Below are 13,727 nucleotides of genomic sequence, written 5' to 3'. Positions count from 1 at the left end.
CTTAGGTAAAATTTTGGACACAAGTACACATTTTCCAAGGTGGCCTAGAGTGGACTTTTCTTTGGTGCTTAAGCAAATGTAACAGATTTGTCTCTTTTCTAAGGTTTCTAGAAGTGATTAAGTTATTGAGAATCGATATACAAATAATAATTATTTATATATATATATATATATATATATATATATATATATTAATGCAATTACCTACATGTTTTAATTTATATAAATAATTACAGGTTTTTAAAAATCACACACATATGTATATGCATGTATATTAGTCAAGTCACTATATGGGGGTTATAAAATAATCAGACAAATTAATTACAGGTTTTTAATAAATTTTAAGGGGTCAATAGTACATAAATATTTGCATTAATGAAAATACATTTAAGCCTTAAAATGGCACCGTGGCAAATTTCGCACTTTGAGGAAATTGGCGATGCACAATGTGGATAAATGCGAGTCCACTGCATATATATTTAAGAATAGAGGAGATCTGAGCCCTCGCTCTCTCCCCGTTTGACCTCTGTGGGACTTCAAAATGGCTTACAGACACTTTAGAAAAGCAGCTTGGAGGCTAGAAAGAAGCACAACAATAACACAATCATAGACGGTTTTTACTGAAGTGTATCAGGAGACTGAGAGAAAAAGGGTTAATCGGAATCAGAAACCTTGACGAGGTGTTCACACAGACGGGCAGGAAGAGAGAGTGTGAGTGTGAGACAAGCTCTGCGCTTTCATTGTAATGAGACTGAAGGAGTGAAGCAGGTGAAGAGAGCAGGAGTGCATGTTCTCAGCTGGGGTCAAGATGAACTTTGAGGGCTGCCTGTAGTTTAGGAAGAGGAGGAGATATCGATGGAGATGATGGCGATGAAGACCAAAAGAGGACATAGAAGTGAAGTGGAGACAGAAGCATCAGCATGATCGAATCCAGACCAACACCTACAGACAGAGCAAAAAACAGGAATAGTTATGGTTGAGACATAATTCATATACAACTATATTCCAAGCAGAGTGTGAATTTGAGGTTTGCAAAGTGCCAAATTATTGTAAAAATTGGCTTGGGTGAGTAATTAAAACACACTAGCATTTATAGGTTTGGTAATCTAGGATTCTCACTGTTTTGTAATCTAGGAAGTGTAAAAGGAACAACCACGGAACAGCTGCTCCCTCCAGAGAATCATCCGGATTACACGCAGGAAACACTGCATGTCTTTACACTACTGACAAACCCATTCATTTATTTATGTTCATCACATTAACACTACTGTTCAAAAGTTTGGGGTTAGTAAAAGTTTTAGTTTTTTATTCCATAATGATGCATTAAAGGGACCAAAACTGTAATAAACATTTCTCAAGCAGCAAATGACATTAGAATAGTTTCTGAAGAATCATGTGTCACTCAAGACTGGAGAGCTGAGAAACTATGAATCATTTTAAGACATGAACAGAATGGAAATTTCTCTTTAAGAGCTCAAAATGACTGGATTCTTCACCACTCACTCAGTTACATGGAAAATTGACTCATCTGTGCGTGTGTTTTTTCTTTGACCTATGTGATTGATTTTGTTGTTTATTTGATGCATGCATCTGGCTTCAGTCTGCAGGTTACCTGTGTGATAGGCTATGGTCTGTAGCATGGTTGGAAGCGTGCAGTTTCTTCAAAGATCAGCTCTTTCAAAGTCTCTTTGGGCAAGTCATCTAGCTCCATATCGAACTTAAACGGAGCCTCAGCAACAGGCTATAAAAGGACAAATAAAGCATAGTTACTGTCAGATAAAATGCTTTACCCACAATTCATTTGCTTATACCAATACAACAATATTCATGGTACTACAACCGTTTCTCAGTGTTGGTAGATGAAGTCCTACATTTATAAAGTACAGTCATCAGTGTTGCCATTTGTGCAATAAGACCAGTGCTAAACTCTACGCAATTTGTGATTTCTGGATAAAAACAATAGTCCTAGACACAATAAACATCATCAAAATTGCTGTTGTGAAAGAAGGCAAAAGAGGGAAAATGTGCTAATCAGACAAGACATGGTAGCATTAGAAATCTTTACATTCACATGCTAAAACAACCCATTCCATTTTACCAGACACTCTACAGACAGTCAAAGGTTATTGTGGCCATGTGGCTAGTAAAGTTGTTTAGGAAGTTTGAAACGCTCTCAACCTTTGACCACCATAAACTCTAAGATAGGAACTAGGCATGGGCCGGTATGAGATTTTGACGGTATGATAACCTTAAGCAAAAATATCACGGTTTCACGGTATTGTCATTACAGCTCTAAAATGAGTTATTTTTAATGACTGGGATTTTTTTTTTTTTATAATTCCACTGAACACAATAGGTTTTGTTTTTTTAGCAACATACAGAATATTAGGAACAGTAGAATGTTTATTTTAAGACATGAACAGAATGGAAATTTCTCTTTAAGAGCTCAAAATGACTGGATTCTTCACCACTCACTCAGTTACATGGAAAATTGACTCATCTGTGCGTGTGTTTTTTCTTTGACCTATGTGATTGATTTTGTTGTTTATTTGATGCATGCATCTGGCTTCAGTCTGCAGGTTACCTGTGTGATAGGCTATGGTCTGTAGCATGGTTGGAAGCGTGCAGTTTCTTCAAAGATCAGCTCTTTCAAAGTCTCTTTGGGCAAGTCATCTAGCTCCATATCGAACTTAAACGGAGCCTCAGCAACAGGCTATAAAAGGACAAATAAAGCATAGTTACTGTCAGATAAAATGCTTTACCCACAATTCATTTGCTTATACCAATACAACAATATTCATGGTACTACAACCGTTTCTCAGTGTTGGTAGATGAAGTCCTACATTTATAAAGTACAGTCATCAGTGTTGCCATTTGTGCAATAAGACCAGTGCTAAACTCTACGCAATTTGTGATTTCTGGATAAAAACAATAGTCCTAGACACAATAAACATCATCAAAATTGCTGTTGTGAAAGAAGGCAAAAGAGGGAAAATGTGCTAATCAGACAAGACATGGTAGCATTAGAAATCTTTACATTCACATGCTAAAACAACCCATTCCATTTTACCAGACACTCTACAGACAGTCAAAGGTTATTGTGGCCATGTGGCTAGTAAAGTTGTTTAGGAAGTTTGAAACGCTCTCAACCTTTGACCACCATAAACTCTAAGATAGGAACTAGGCATGGGCCGGTATGAGATTTTGACGGTATGATAACCTTAAGCAAAAATATCACGGTTTCACGGTATTGTCATTACAGCTCTAAAATGAGTTATTTTTAATGACTGGGATTTTTTTTTTTTTATAATTCCACTGAACACAATAGGTTTTGTTTTTTTAGCAACATACAGAATATTAGGAACAGTAGAATGTTTATTTTTTCTTTGATTTGTTTCCTAAAAAGAAGAAAAATAAAGACTGATATCTTTGTTTAACCTAAATCTGAAATTACAGTTATTTACATTTTAGTTATACAATTTATATACATAATTTGATTTAATAATAACCAGGGGTGTGAAGTAACGAATTACAAATACTCACGTTACAGTAATTAAGTAGTTTTTATCAGTAATTGTACTTTTTTTTTTTTTTGAGTAGTTTAAAAATTGTGTACTTTTACTTGAGTACATTAAGTGATGTTTCGGTACTTTTACTCCGCTATTTTCCTCTGTTTGTGGTCGTTACATGCTTATTTTAATTTTATTTTTATCCATCAATGTGATTGGATAGAGAGTAATAGGTCTCGTGACTTTCGTCAAATCAAATTGTGCATCGAAAACTTTAACCGCCAACTGTTTATCATGGCTGCTGGAAGTGCATTCTTCAAGCATCAATTCTGTCGCATCTTCCTCTAACTTAATATGTTAAGGTACATTTCGGATTTCTGCTTACTAAATGATTTGTATATATGCTTGCCTATCTACACGGCCTGAAATTTGGTGTGAGGTTGCGGGTATTGCGTACAGTGCCACGTTCGGTAAATTCCCCACTCACTTACGAGACGCGATCTGTGCTGCCTCGTCTCTCTCTCGCGTGCGTTCTGCAGAGGTCACTTGGATAAGTCGTTGTTGCTTGTTGAACTTGTTGACTTTTGATGAGTTTGAGTGCGTGATGCACGCTGTGAAAAAGTGTGTTGGAAACACAAATTGAGGACCAAATCTGCACCTTATTGATGACCCGTGGCGTTAATATACTGCATCTGTGCCAGCGCGTGATGTAGTAAAACTGCAGCTCGTTAATAAACGTTTTTAAAAAAAATCTTTTTATCAGGTGCACTCACGCATAAACAATTTTCAAGTTCAACAATTTTTGTTCCATTCAGGTGTGGATGCTGCTGATTCACCGAGACCGCCGCGGCTCAGCAAAGAGACATGCGAGAGAAATGGGCTTTCATTTTAACCCATATCATGGTGTGTGATGCTGAACTATAAGTTTCTAATGGTGTTTGTATTTGCACTGTTCTAAACATTAATATTTTATGTCCAACAACTGCATATGCTGTCTCAGTGGCCTTACACATGATTTTAAATCTATTTTTTCCAACTTTATGATTTAAATGGGGATGATTGTACTGAGAATAACTTTCATCTTTTCTTCGACTGAATACTGTTTCCGTGCTGTTTTGATGTATTTTAAAGAGTCGGCAGTCAAAATGCTGGATGACAGATACTCTGCATTCTTTATGACAAATAAGATAATGTGAATTACAGAATGTACAACGTTTTTAAAATGTGTAAATTGCAGTGTACAGAGGGTATTTTTCTCTGTGCGTCCGTCTTCAGCATCTCTGGCCTGTGTCAACGGGTGTTTACAGACTTCATATTTTCACATAAATTACATTTTGGAAAACTACTGCATTGCAACGCAGTTTGTGCAAGTCCAGAACAGAGACTAGTTGCAATAAGACAAAAAACAGTCAGTTGCCGATCGCGTAAGTTCAAGGGGCAGCTCCTGAAGTTCGTCCATCTTACACACACGTGACTGACCGCTCGCTCCCACCAACAGGAGGATGAGCGTCGTGTTACTCTCTACACTGCACTCAACCTGAGGGATTACTACACTTTCAGTCTTCGAGGAGACATGAAAAACAGCGCATACCGCAGGAACGGTATAACGGAAAATATTAGCGGTTTTGAAACCATGAAATTTTCTAATCGCGATATACCTTGAAACCGGTAATCGGCCCATGCCTAATAGGAACCAGCAGAGAATATGATGAAGCTAGTGTTTCTGACAGCAGAATATAAGAATATACATTTATTTTTTACTTTAAATATTTAATGATGGTGATTGTTAAGCATGTAAATGTAAGATTACTATTATTATTGTTGTTTGTCTTGTTGCTCTTATTGTTCATAATCGTATACAAGCATGTATACATATTATTAAGCATGTAAATGTATGTTCCTGTGGCTCAGTGGTAGAGCATAGAATCATGGGTTCGATTCCCAGGGAACACATACCGATTAAAAAAAATGTATAACCTGAATTTGGATAAAAGTGACTGCTAAATGCATAAATTATTACATTTTATTAATTATTAAATGGAAGATAACCATTACTATTAACAAAAACAACAATAATAATAATTGCAATGTTTGTCTCGTTGCTCTTATTGTCTCAGTGCATTGTTATCTTAAGGGAATATTTTTCCCTAATACGATTTATTAAGGCTATTTCTTACTAAATTTAAAAAAGAAAACTAGTAGTGAACTGACCTCATCTGAGGGGTCATAGTACTGCTCCAGGTACGGGTGAGCCAGCGCCTCCTCCACCTCAATCCTCTTATGAGGGTTAAAGGTCAACATCTTATCCAACAGGTCCAACGCTACAAGAATATATACAAATATCACACCAGTTCATTCAAAACAAACCTCAAGTGCATGCTGCTCTTTCATTAAGCTTTTAATTGTTATAACCCCAAATTTAAATATATGTTGTTAAAATTAGTCAGAATGTGAGTGTTTAAGGTGGCTTGGTCTCAAAATACGAGGACTAGTTTCTTTGTGCGCGGGTGTGGAGATGACCTCTGACCTTTAGGGTCGGCGTTAGGAAACAGGCGGTTCCAGGGCACTTTGCAGCGGAGAGGAAGTGACAACAGGTAATTTCTCGCCTTAATGTTGATAATGCAGTTGAGATCCTCCTGAGAGGGGGAGCCCAAAATACCTACAGCACAGAGAAGGGAGACAAATAAAAAGGATTAGATATTAAATTATGAAAATATAGACTAGGACAGGGGTAGGCAAGTTCGTTCCTAGAGAGCCGCAGTCCTGCAGAGTTCAGCTCCAACCCTAATCAAACACACCTGAACAAGCTAATCAGTGTCTTCAGGATTACTAAGGCTATAGGCAGGTGAGATTTGTTTTCAGGGTTGGAGCTGAACTCTGCAGGACTGCGGCTCTCTAGGACCGAACTTGCCTACCCCTGGACTAGGAGAACAAGAAAACAAAAGGAAAAGCAAATATGCTTCGGTTTGTTGCATCATCATCATTTCCCTTTTTTTTTTTAATAATATTTCATTCATATATATATGTATATGTATGTGACCCTGGACCACAAAACCAGTCATAAGGGTACATTTTTTGAAATTCACATTTATACATCATCTGAAAGCTGAATAAATAAGCTTTCCATTGATGTATGGTTTGTTAGGATAGGACAATATTTGGCCGAGATACAACTATTTGAAAATCTGGAATCTGAGGGTGCAAAAAATCAAAATATTGAGAAAATTGCCTTTAAAGTTGTCCAAATGAAGTTCTTAGCAATGCATATTACTAATCAAAAATTAAGTTTTAATATATTTACAGTAGGACATTTACAAAATATCTTCATGGAACATGATCTTTACTTAATATCCTAATGATTTTTGGCATAAAAAGAAAAATCAATAATTTTGACCCATACAATTTTTTTGTTACAAATATACCCCAGCGACTTAAGACTGGTTTTGTGCTCCAGGATATATAAAGAAGTCACATATGCTCACTTTATTTGCATTTATTTGATCAAAACACGATTACAATGTATGGTCACACTTTATTTTAAGGTTAAATTCTCGCTATTAACAAACCATTAACTACGACTTTTGCCTCAGTAAACTCCTAATTTGCTGCTTATTAATAGCTAGTAAGATAGTTGTTTAGGAATTGGGTAGGATTAGGGATGTAGAATATGGCCATGCAAAATATGTGCTTTATAAGCATTAATATACAGACAATATGTTAATAATAGGAGAGAATTGGTCCCTATACTAAAGTGTTACCCAATATATGAATATATTTTAAAATGTAATATATTCCTGTGATGCAACGCTAGATTTTCAGCATCATTACTCCAGTCTTCAATGTCACATGATCCTTCAGAAATCATTCTAATATGCTGATTTGCTGCTCAGAAAACATTTCTCATGATCAATGTTTACAACAGTTGTGAGGCTTAATATTTTTATGGAAACAGTGATTTTCCATAGAAGGTTTTAAATAGAGACTCCAAATTTGTTGTGGATAATCTTGAGACTCGGAAAATGGCACTTTTTTGGCTCTGTAGACACTGAATTGAATAAGTGCTTGTTCAGAGAATGAGAGAGATGGTACAACAATAACCCAGGGCACCAGGCTAATGATGTGCAGACGCAATCTAAATGAGGAAATAAGTAGAGTTATCAACAGGGAAACATCTGCTCGCACAGGCCAGACGGGTTCAAAGACACACATGCTAATGGAAGAAAGTGTTACTACAGAGATTGTCTCTTTAGGAGCCATCGCTTTGAGTTTGGTGGGAAAACACACACCTTCAAACACACGCAGCAGCTTGGACAACGTTATCAGCTCATTGCAGGGCCAAAATCAACAGCATCTCTGACAGGAAACACTGAGTTTTTAAACTGATGCAACAGACGGAGAAAGGAAAAATAAAGAGAAGGGAAGCGACGACATCTGATGTGCTTCGGCTTGCAAGGGAAATGATGAATAAGACTTTTTGGAGATAACCATCAAACGCTTATCTCAGTCTTACTATGCAAAACTGACCACAACGTATCGTGTTTCAGTCCAGAGATGGATGGCCTATGCGGAGCTTTTGAAGAGCGTTCCATGTACATAAATTATTCAGCTGAGCGAGTAAGCATGTTTTTCATTAGAGATGCACAGCTTTATGAAAACTGGACAAAAAATCTTATGTTTCTTTAAAAGAAGAGCTTCACATTTCAAATCTGGTGAAATGCAGCGATGCATGAAGTGCGTATGGAGCAGTGGTTACGTGAACTGAGCTGCTCTGTGGCCCTGAAAACAGTTAGCATGATCTTCTGTTGGTATTACTGGGCTCAAACGATGTTGTTGTTTTTTGTGCAACTACAAGCTATACCAAACACTGTAATCTGTTAGTATTCCTGTTCATCTCAATCATCTAAATTCATCTCTCAGTATGTGTCCTGAAATCTACAGTCTTTCCTTATACAAACCACTAGGGCATACTTTTATTTAGCAAGGATGCTTAAAATTTATCAAAAGTGATGATAAAGGCATTTATAATGTTACAAAAGATTTCTATTTCAGATAAATAGTGTTCATATAGATATCGGAATTATATCGTATCGACCGAAATTAAGAAATATATCGTGATATCAATTTTGGCCATATCGTCCAGCCCTACAAACCACTGAGCTTTTTCACCTGAGCTGTAAATTTCAAATGACTAATCACACTATACTCACCGGAAATTATATCATGACAAGGATGTCTGGCTTTTGGCACCACAAGAACATAAACCCTTCACTAGTGGCTGTAACCTGTGACGTCAAAGGCTGCAGGCAGGGAAATATATAAAGTCCACAGGGTTGTTTACCTAAGATGTGGTTAAGCTGGTCCAGATAGTGTTTCCCAGGGAAGATGGGTCTATTCGAAAGCATCTCAGCCAGAATACAACCGACCGACCATATATCAATGGACTTCGTGTAACCCTGAGAGAAAGAGAGGCACATACATGAAGAGATTGTTCATTGATGTAGCTATTAACTTTTACACAAAAACTTTTATCATGCAAAACTGAATTATCTGGGTGGTGCGTATCATAGTAATAGCATGGTTGTCTTAAAAGTTAAAAATAAATGGTTGCATAGAGCAACCAAACACACACTTGAGACAATAATGAAATAACTCCAGGATTAGACTTAATCTGTGTTTGAGTGATCAGGCCAACAAACTTTGAAAGTTCAAGACTGCTTCCTCACCTTAGAATTGAGCATAATCTCTGGTGCGCGGTACCAACGTGTGGCTACATACTCCGTCAGGAATCCGGTGTGGTCATGGTCTGGATCGGCCACCCGGGCGAGCCCAAAATCACAGATCTGGGGGATAAAACAGAAGTTACAGAGATTTGAGAGTATCCAGCAATGTCTAAGATGAGTCTGCCATAACTTTGCTTTAATAAAACATGGTATGGTGTGGTGGCAATGGAGTTAAAAGGTGATGGTTATAAAAATACAAGGACTATGTCTGCAACAGCAGAAAAGTTTCAAAACAATTTGAAATATTAAAAACAATTGAAAGAAAAAATATATAAATTTATAAACTAAATTATAAGTAATTTAAAGTAAACAAACATTTTATGAAATACTTAATCAAATACATAACTTATACAAAAATGCTTACACAAATACATAGTTTGAAATGAAATTAAAATTAAATATGTACTAAAATAAAATATTTTAAACATTCAGCTAGTTTCCAAGGCATTATTTCTCATTTTCATTTAGTTTAAGTTGATGTACTAAAATAAAAATTCTATAAAAATGAACTATACAGGTTATTTATCCTTATAGTAACTATTTTGTGGCATTGTGTGTGTTGTTTTTAAGAAAATGTAAATAAAGAGATGAAAAACAAATTAACTATACAGACATTTAAAAAACAACAAAAACTAATACAAATGACAAAAACTATTTATTTAAAATTATTGCACTCTTATTCTCTGCACTCCATTTGGATGACTAGTTGGACAAGCTGTTTTGTAAAATGGAATAAGTTTATATATATATATATATATGTGACCCTGGACCACAATACCAGTCATAAGGGTCAATTTTTCGAAATTGAGATTTATACAAGACATGAAAGCTGAATAAATAAGCTTTCCATTGATGTATGGTTTGTTAGGATAGGACAATATTTGGCCGAGATACAACTATTTGAAAATCTGGAATCTGAGGGTGCAAAAAAATCTAAATATTGAGAAAATCACCTTTAAAGTTGTCCAAATGAAGTTCTTAGCGATGCATATTACTAATGATAATACATTTTTTAGATATTTACGGTAGGAAATTTACAAAATATCTTCATGGAACATGATCTTTACTTAATATCCTGATGATTTTTGGCATAAAAGAAAAATCGATAATTTTGACCCATACAATGTATTTTTGGCTATTGCTACAAATATACCCCAGCGACTTAAGACTGGTTTTGTGCTCCAGGGTCACATATTTGTAAAACTCACAGAAATTACATTATAAATTAAAATTGAAGTTATGTGCTTTGTTTTAAAGCCGTCAGGTGCAGCATTCTGAAAACATTGTTTTTCAATTCCATTTGGTGGCACAGAAACGACACGCTTCACCTTAAATGGGTTTAAAATGACATGACGCAGTTTACTTCACCTTGAGGTCGCAAGTAGTGTTGAGCAACAGGTTAGATGGCTTCAGGTCTCTGTGGAGAACGTTTGCCGAGTGGATGTACTTCAGGCCGCGCAAGATCTGGTACAGGAAGTAACAGATGTGGTCATTGCTCAAGTGCTGCGTCTTCAACAGCTTGTACAAGTCCGTCTCCATCAGATCCTGTACAATGTAGCTATAGTTTGCCAACGTCAAGGTCAAACACAAAGCATGGGGTTAAGAAAACAGAAATCATGTAAGAACTGACAAAAGCTTGTTGAAGTTCATGCTACCTTCAAACACTTAGAATGGGCAGCCATACTTTTATTCAGCAAGGATGCATTAAATTGATCAAAACTGACCGTTAAGATACTTATAAACTTACAAGATTATTTCCAATAAATGCTGTTCTTTTGACCTTCCTATTCTTCAAATAAATAAATATACATATATATACACACACACAGATTTAAATTATAATATTTCACAGCATTACGGTTTTGACTGTAATACTTTAATGACCCCCAAATATTGAACAAGTGTATATTCTAAAAGTTTACCTTTTTTTAAGTATGATTTATTGCTCAAAAGCACAAAACTGTAAATGGAATATCTATGGAACTAGAATAGTTTCGTGGAATCAGAATTAATAATCAAATAGTTCACAAGTGCCATGCCTATTAGCGATCCCAAGTAGTAAATCTTCATTTTGTTAGGTTGTGAGAAAAATAAATAAATAAAAATACCAGCAACAAATACTACAAGCCTTTTGCTATGTTCTGTATTAACTTCGGTAGAAAAAAAAAAACAGGCATGACGCTAAACACATTAGAGCAACACGGCGATTAGATCATACAAAACTTCTCACTATCCACACGCCTACTGACTATTGATTTTGGTCCTAAAATTAACTCTATACTAGAGATTTTTGCATTGTCTCAGCCTACACAGTTGGAAAAGAGCATGGCTTGTGCCAGAGGCCGTATTTTCAGCCTGAACATGAACATTTAGGAAGCTGAACTGAAAAATTGAATGAATTCGAAATTTAAAAATGTAATATTCGGTTTGTCTCTCTTTTTGCGTTAATGATGGCAGGACACAAACTGACGAACATAAAACCGGACCATGTTCTCCAGCATGAAAAAAAAAAAAACATCTTTAACTTCAATGGAAGAACATCTGACTGTCTAGGAGCCACATGATCAATGTCACCAATGTACCTACGTACCTAAAACATAGTACAGAATTACAAATATGTCTTTCCTTTGTTTCAAAATCCTACATTTATTTCCAGGCTAAAATACAAATAAAAAGGATACACGTCTTTCATCTGGTCGATGGTGAGAGTGCGGATAATGTCGTTGATGCTGATGATGTTCTCGTGCTTGAAGCGGAGCAGGATTTTAATCTCACGGAGTGTGCGCTGACAGTATGTCTGGTGCTCAAACGGACTGATTTTCTTTATCGCCACACGCACTTGATTATCACGATCATATGCCGAGCTGAAACAGATGCAAAAAAAAAAAAACAACATCAGATCAAACATTTTTTTCTGGGTTACAAAACACTGTAATGTAGCCTTGTCATTATTATTAAAAATATAAAAGAAAACCACACAAACCATATCAAATGTATACCAAGTGACGCAAAGATATCAAGTGCACAATATAAGAAGTTCAATACAATGTGAATGCAGATGGGCCTTTCAATTATGGGCACTTTTCTGTGGACCTTTAGAAAAGCTGCTTTAAAACACTTCACATATAAATATATAATATGGAAAGACTGACATTCAAGCTGAGATTGCAAGGAGTATCTTTTGAAAGGCACTGGTGAAAATGGACTACAAGTGTATAAGTCAAAACAGAGGGAAGAGCAAGAAATATGCTTGTGAAGGAGGGGAATAGGGAAAAAAAATTAACTTAAATGATTTTAGCAAATGGCTGCAATATAACAAAGAGTGAAAAATTTAAGGGGGTCTGAATACTTTCCGTACCCACTGTATATACACCTTTGTAAGCATATTCAAATGTGACCCTGGAGCACAAAACCAGTCTTAAGTCACTGGAGTATATTTGTAGCAAGTCAAAAATACATTGTATGGGTCAAAATTATAGATTTTTCTTTTATGCCAAAAATCATTAGGATATTAAAGGGGTCATATGATGCGATTTAAATTTTTCCTTTCTCTTTGGAGTGTTACAAGCTCTTGGTGCATAAAGAGATATTCTTTATAAAAGAGTCAACCACGCCTACCTAAAATGCCTTGATCTAACACGCCCCCACATGTCTACATCACGATGTGGGAAGATTTGCATTAACGCCGCCCAAATGTTCACGCAAAGAAAGGCGGCGTAACTTTTATTCTCGCTGTAGTATTATTGCTGCCGCCATGTCGAGACGCTGTGTTTCGTTGTGAAAGCAAAACTACTTTGTTTGGCCAAAAGAGGACAATATCCGCTTCGTCGTGCCTAGAGCTGATCCATGCTGGTCGCAGAGGAAATACATAAATTTCGCGCTGTCGATCGCCGGATCGGCTTTCACCGTGGACAAAGCGGAGTCCAGCCCGGGGTCATCACATATGGTTGCCACAAGCCCGCAGGCCACGCCGTTCTCAAGCCCGCAGGTCTCCACCAACTCTAGCCCGCCGTGTGTTTCGCTGTGAAAGCGAAACTACTTTGTTTGGTCTTCCAAAAGAGGACACGACTAGAAATCAGTGGTTAAGTTGTATTTACAACACTGTTCCAGAACAGTTCAACCCAAATATTCAGATGTGTGCAGCGCATTTTATGGAGGACCGTTTCCTGATCCTGGTAGAGTAGACTACAATGCCGGCTGTTCTGACTCACAGACTGGAAGTACGTTTTCATTTAAAGGACTGATGCCACTGATGACTGAAACGCGAGTTTTGAGCAGTGTAGAGTAGTGCTTGTTTGTCATTTTTCCAATCACAAATGCAGACATGGTTTTAGGTTTATGTGGTGCGATGCAACGCAAAGCGTAAAAAAAAGTATAAGTCATTATAATCAGTAATTATGTCCCCACTGGATGCAACAAATGCCTCATTTATAATGGG

The 13,727-nt window shown here is 36.5% G+C and overlaps 1 protein-coding gene across 2 annotated transcripts in view; it reads right to left on the bottom strand.

Annotated features, from left to right (window-relative positions):
- Positions 1–267: 267 nt before the first annotated feature.
- The window catches only part of LOC107599134 (mitogen-activated protein kinase 1-like), a 28,518-nt gene continuing 15,058 nt past the window's right edge, over positions 268–13,727 (bottom strand). The window contains exons 2-10 of one of the 2 annotated variants that reach the window (XR_001610636.1): positions 11,971–12,153; positions 10,658–10,847; positions 9,233–9,349; positions 8,848–8,962; positions 6,037–6,168; positions 5,721–5,830; positions 2,585–2,713; positions 672–942; positions 268–577 (exon numbers count right to left, since the gene is read on the bottom strand). Coding sequence is in view for 1 of the 2 variants with exons in the window: in XM_016290633.1 (XP_016146119.1) it covers positions 2,597–2,713; positions 5,721–5,830; positions 6,037–6,168; positions 8,848–8,962; positions 9,233–9,349; positions 10,658–10,847; positions 11,971–12,153 (964 nt within the window). In the remaining variant the exon portion in view is untranslated. Of the gene's footprint in view, positions 943–2,584; positions 2,714–5,720; positions 5,831–6,036; positions 6,169–8,847; positions 8,963–9,232; positions 9,350–10,657; positions 10,848–11,970; positions 12,154–13,727 lie in introns of both variants that reach the window. The other variant, XM_016290633.1, reaches the window with a different exon arrangement.

This window comes from Sinocyclocheilus grahami, unplaced genomic scaffold, assembly GCF_001515645.1.
Source record: "Sinocyclocheilus grahami isolate Dianchi unplaced genomic scaffold, SAMN03320097.WGS_v1.1 scaffold261.1, whole genome shotgun sequence".
Lineage (NCBI taxonomy): Eukaryota > Metazoa > Chordata > Actinopteri > Cypriniformes > Cyprinidae > Sinocyclocheilus > Sinocyclocheilus grahami.
This window is presented reverse-complemented; position numbering and strand designations above follow the sequence as displayed.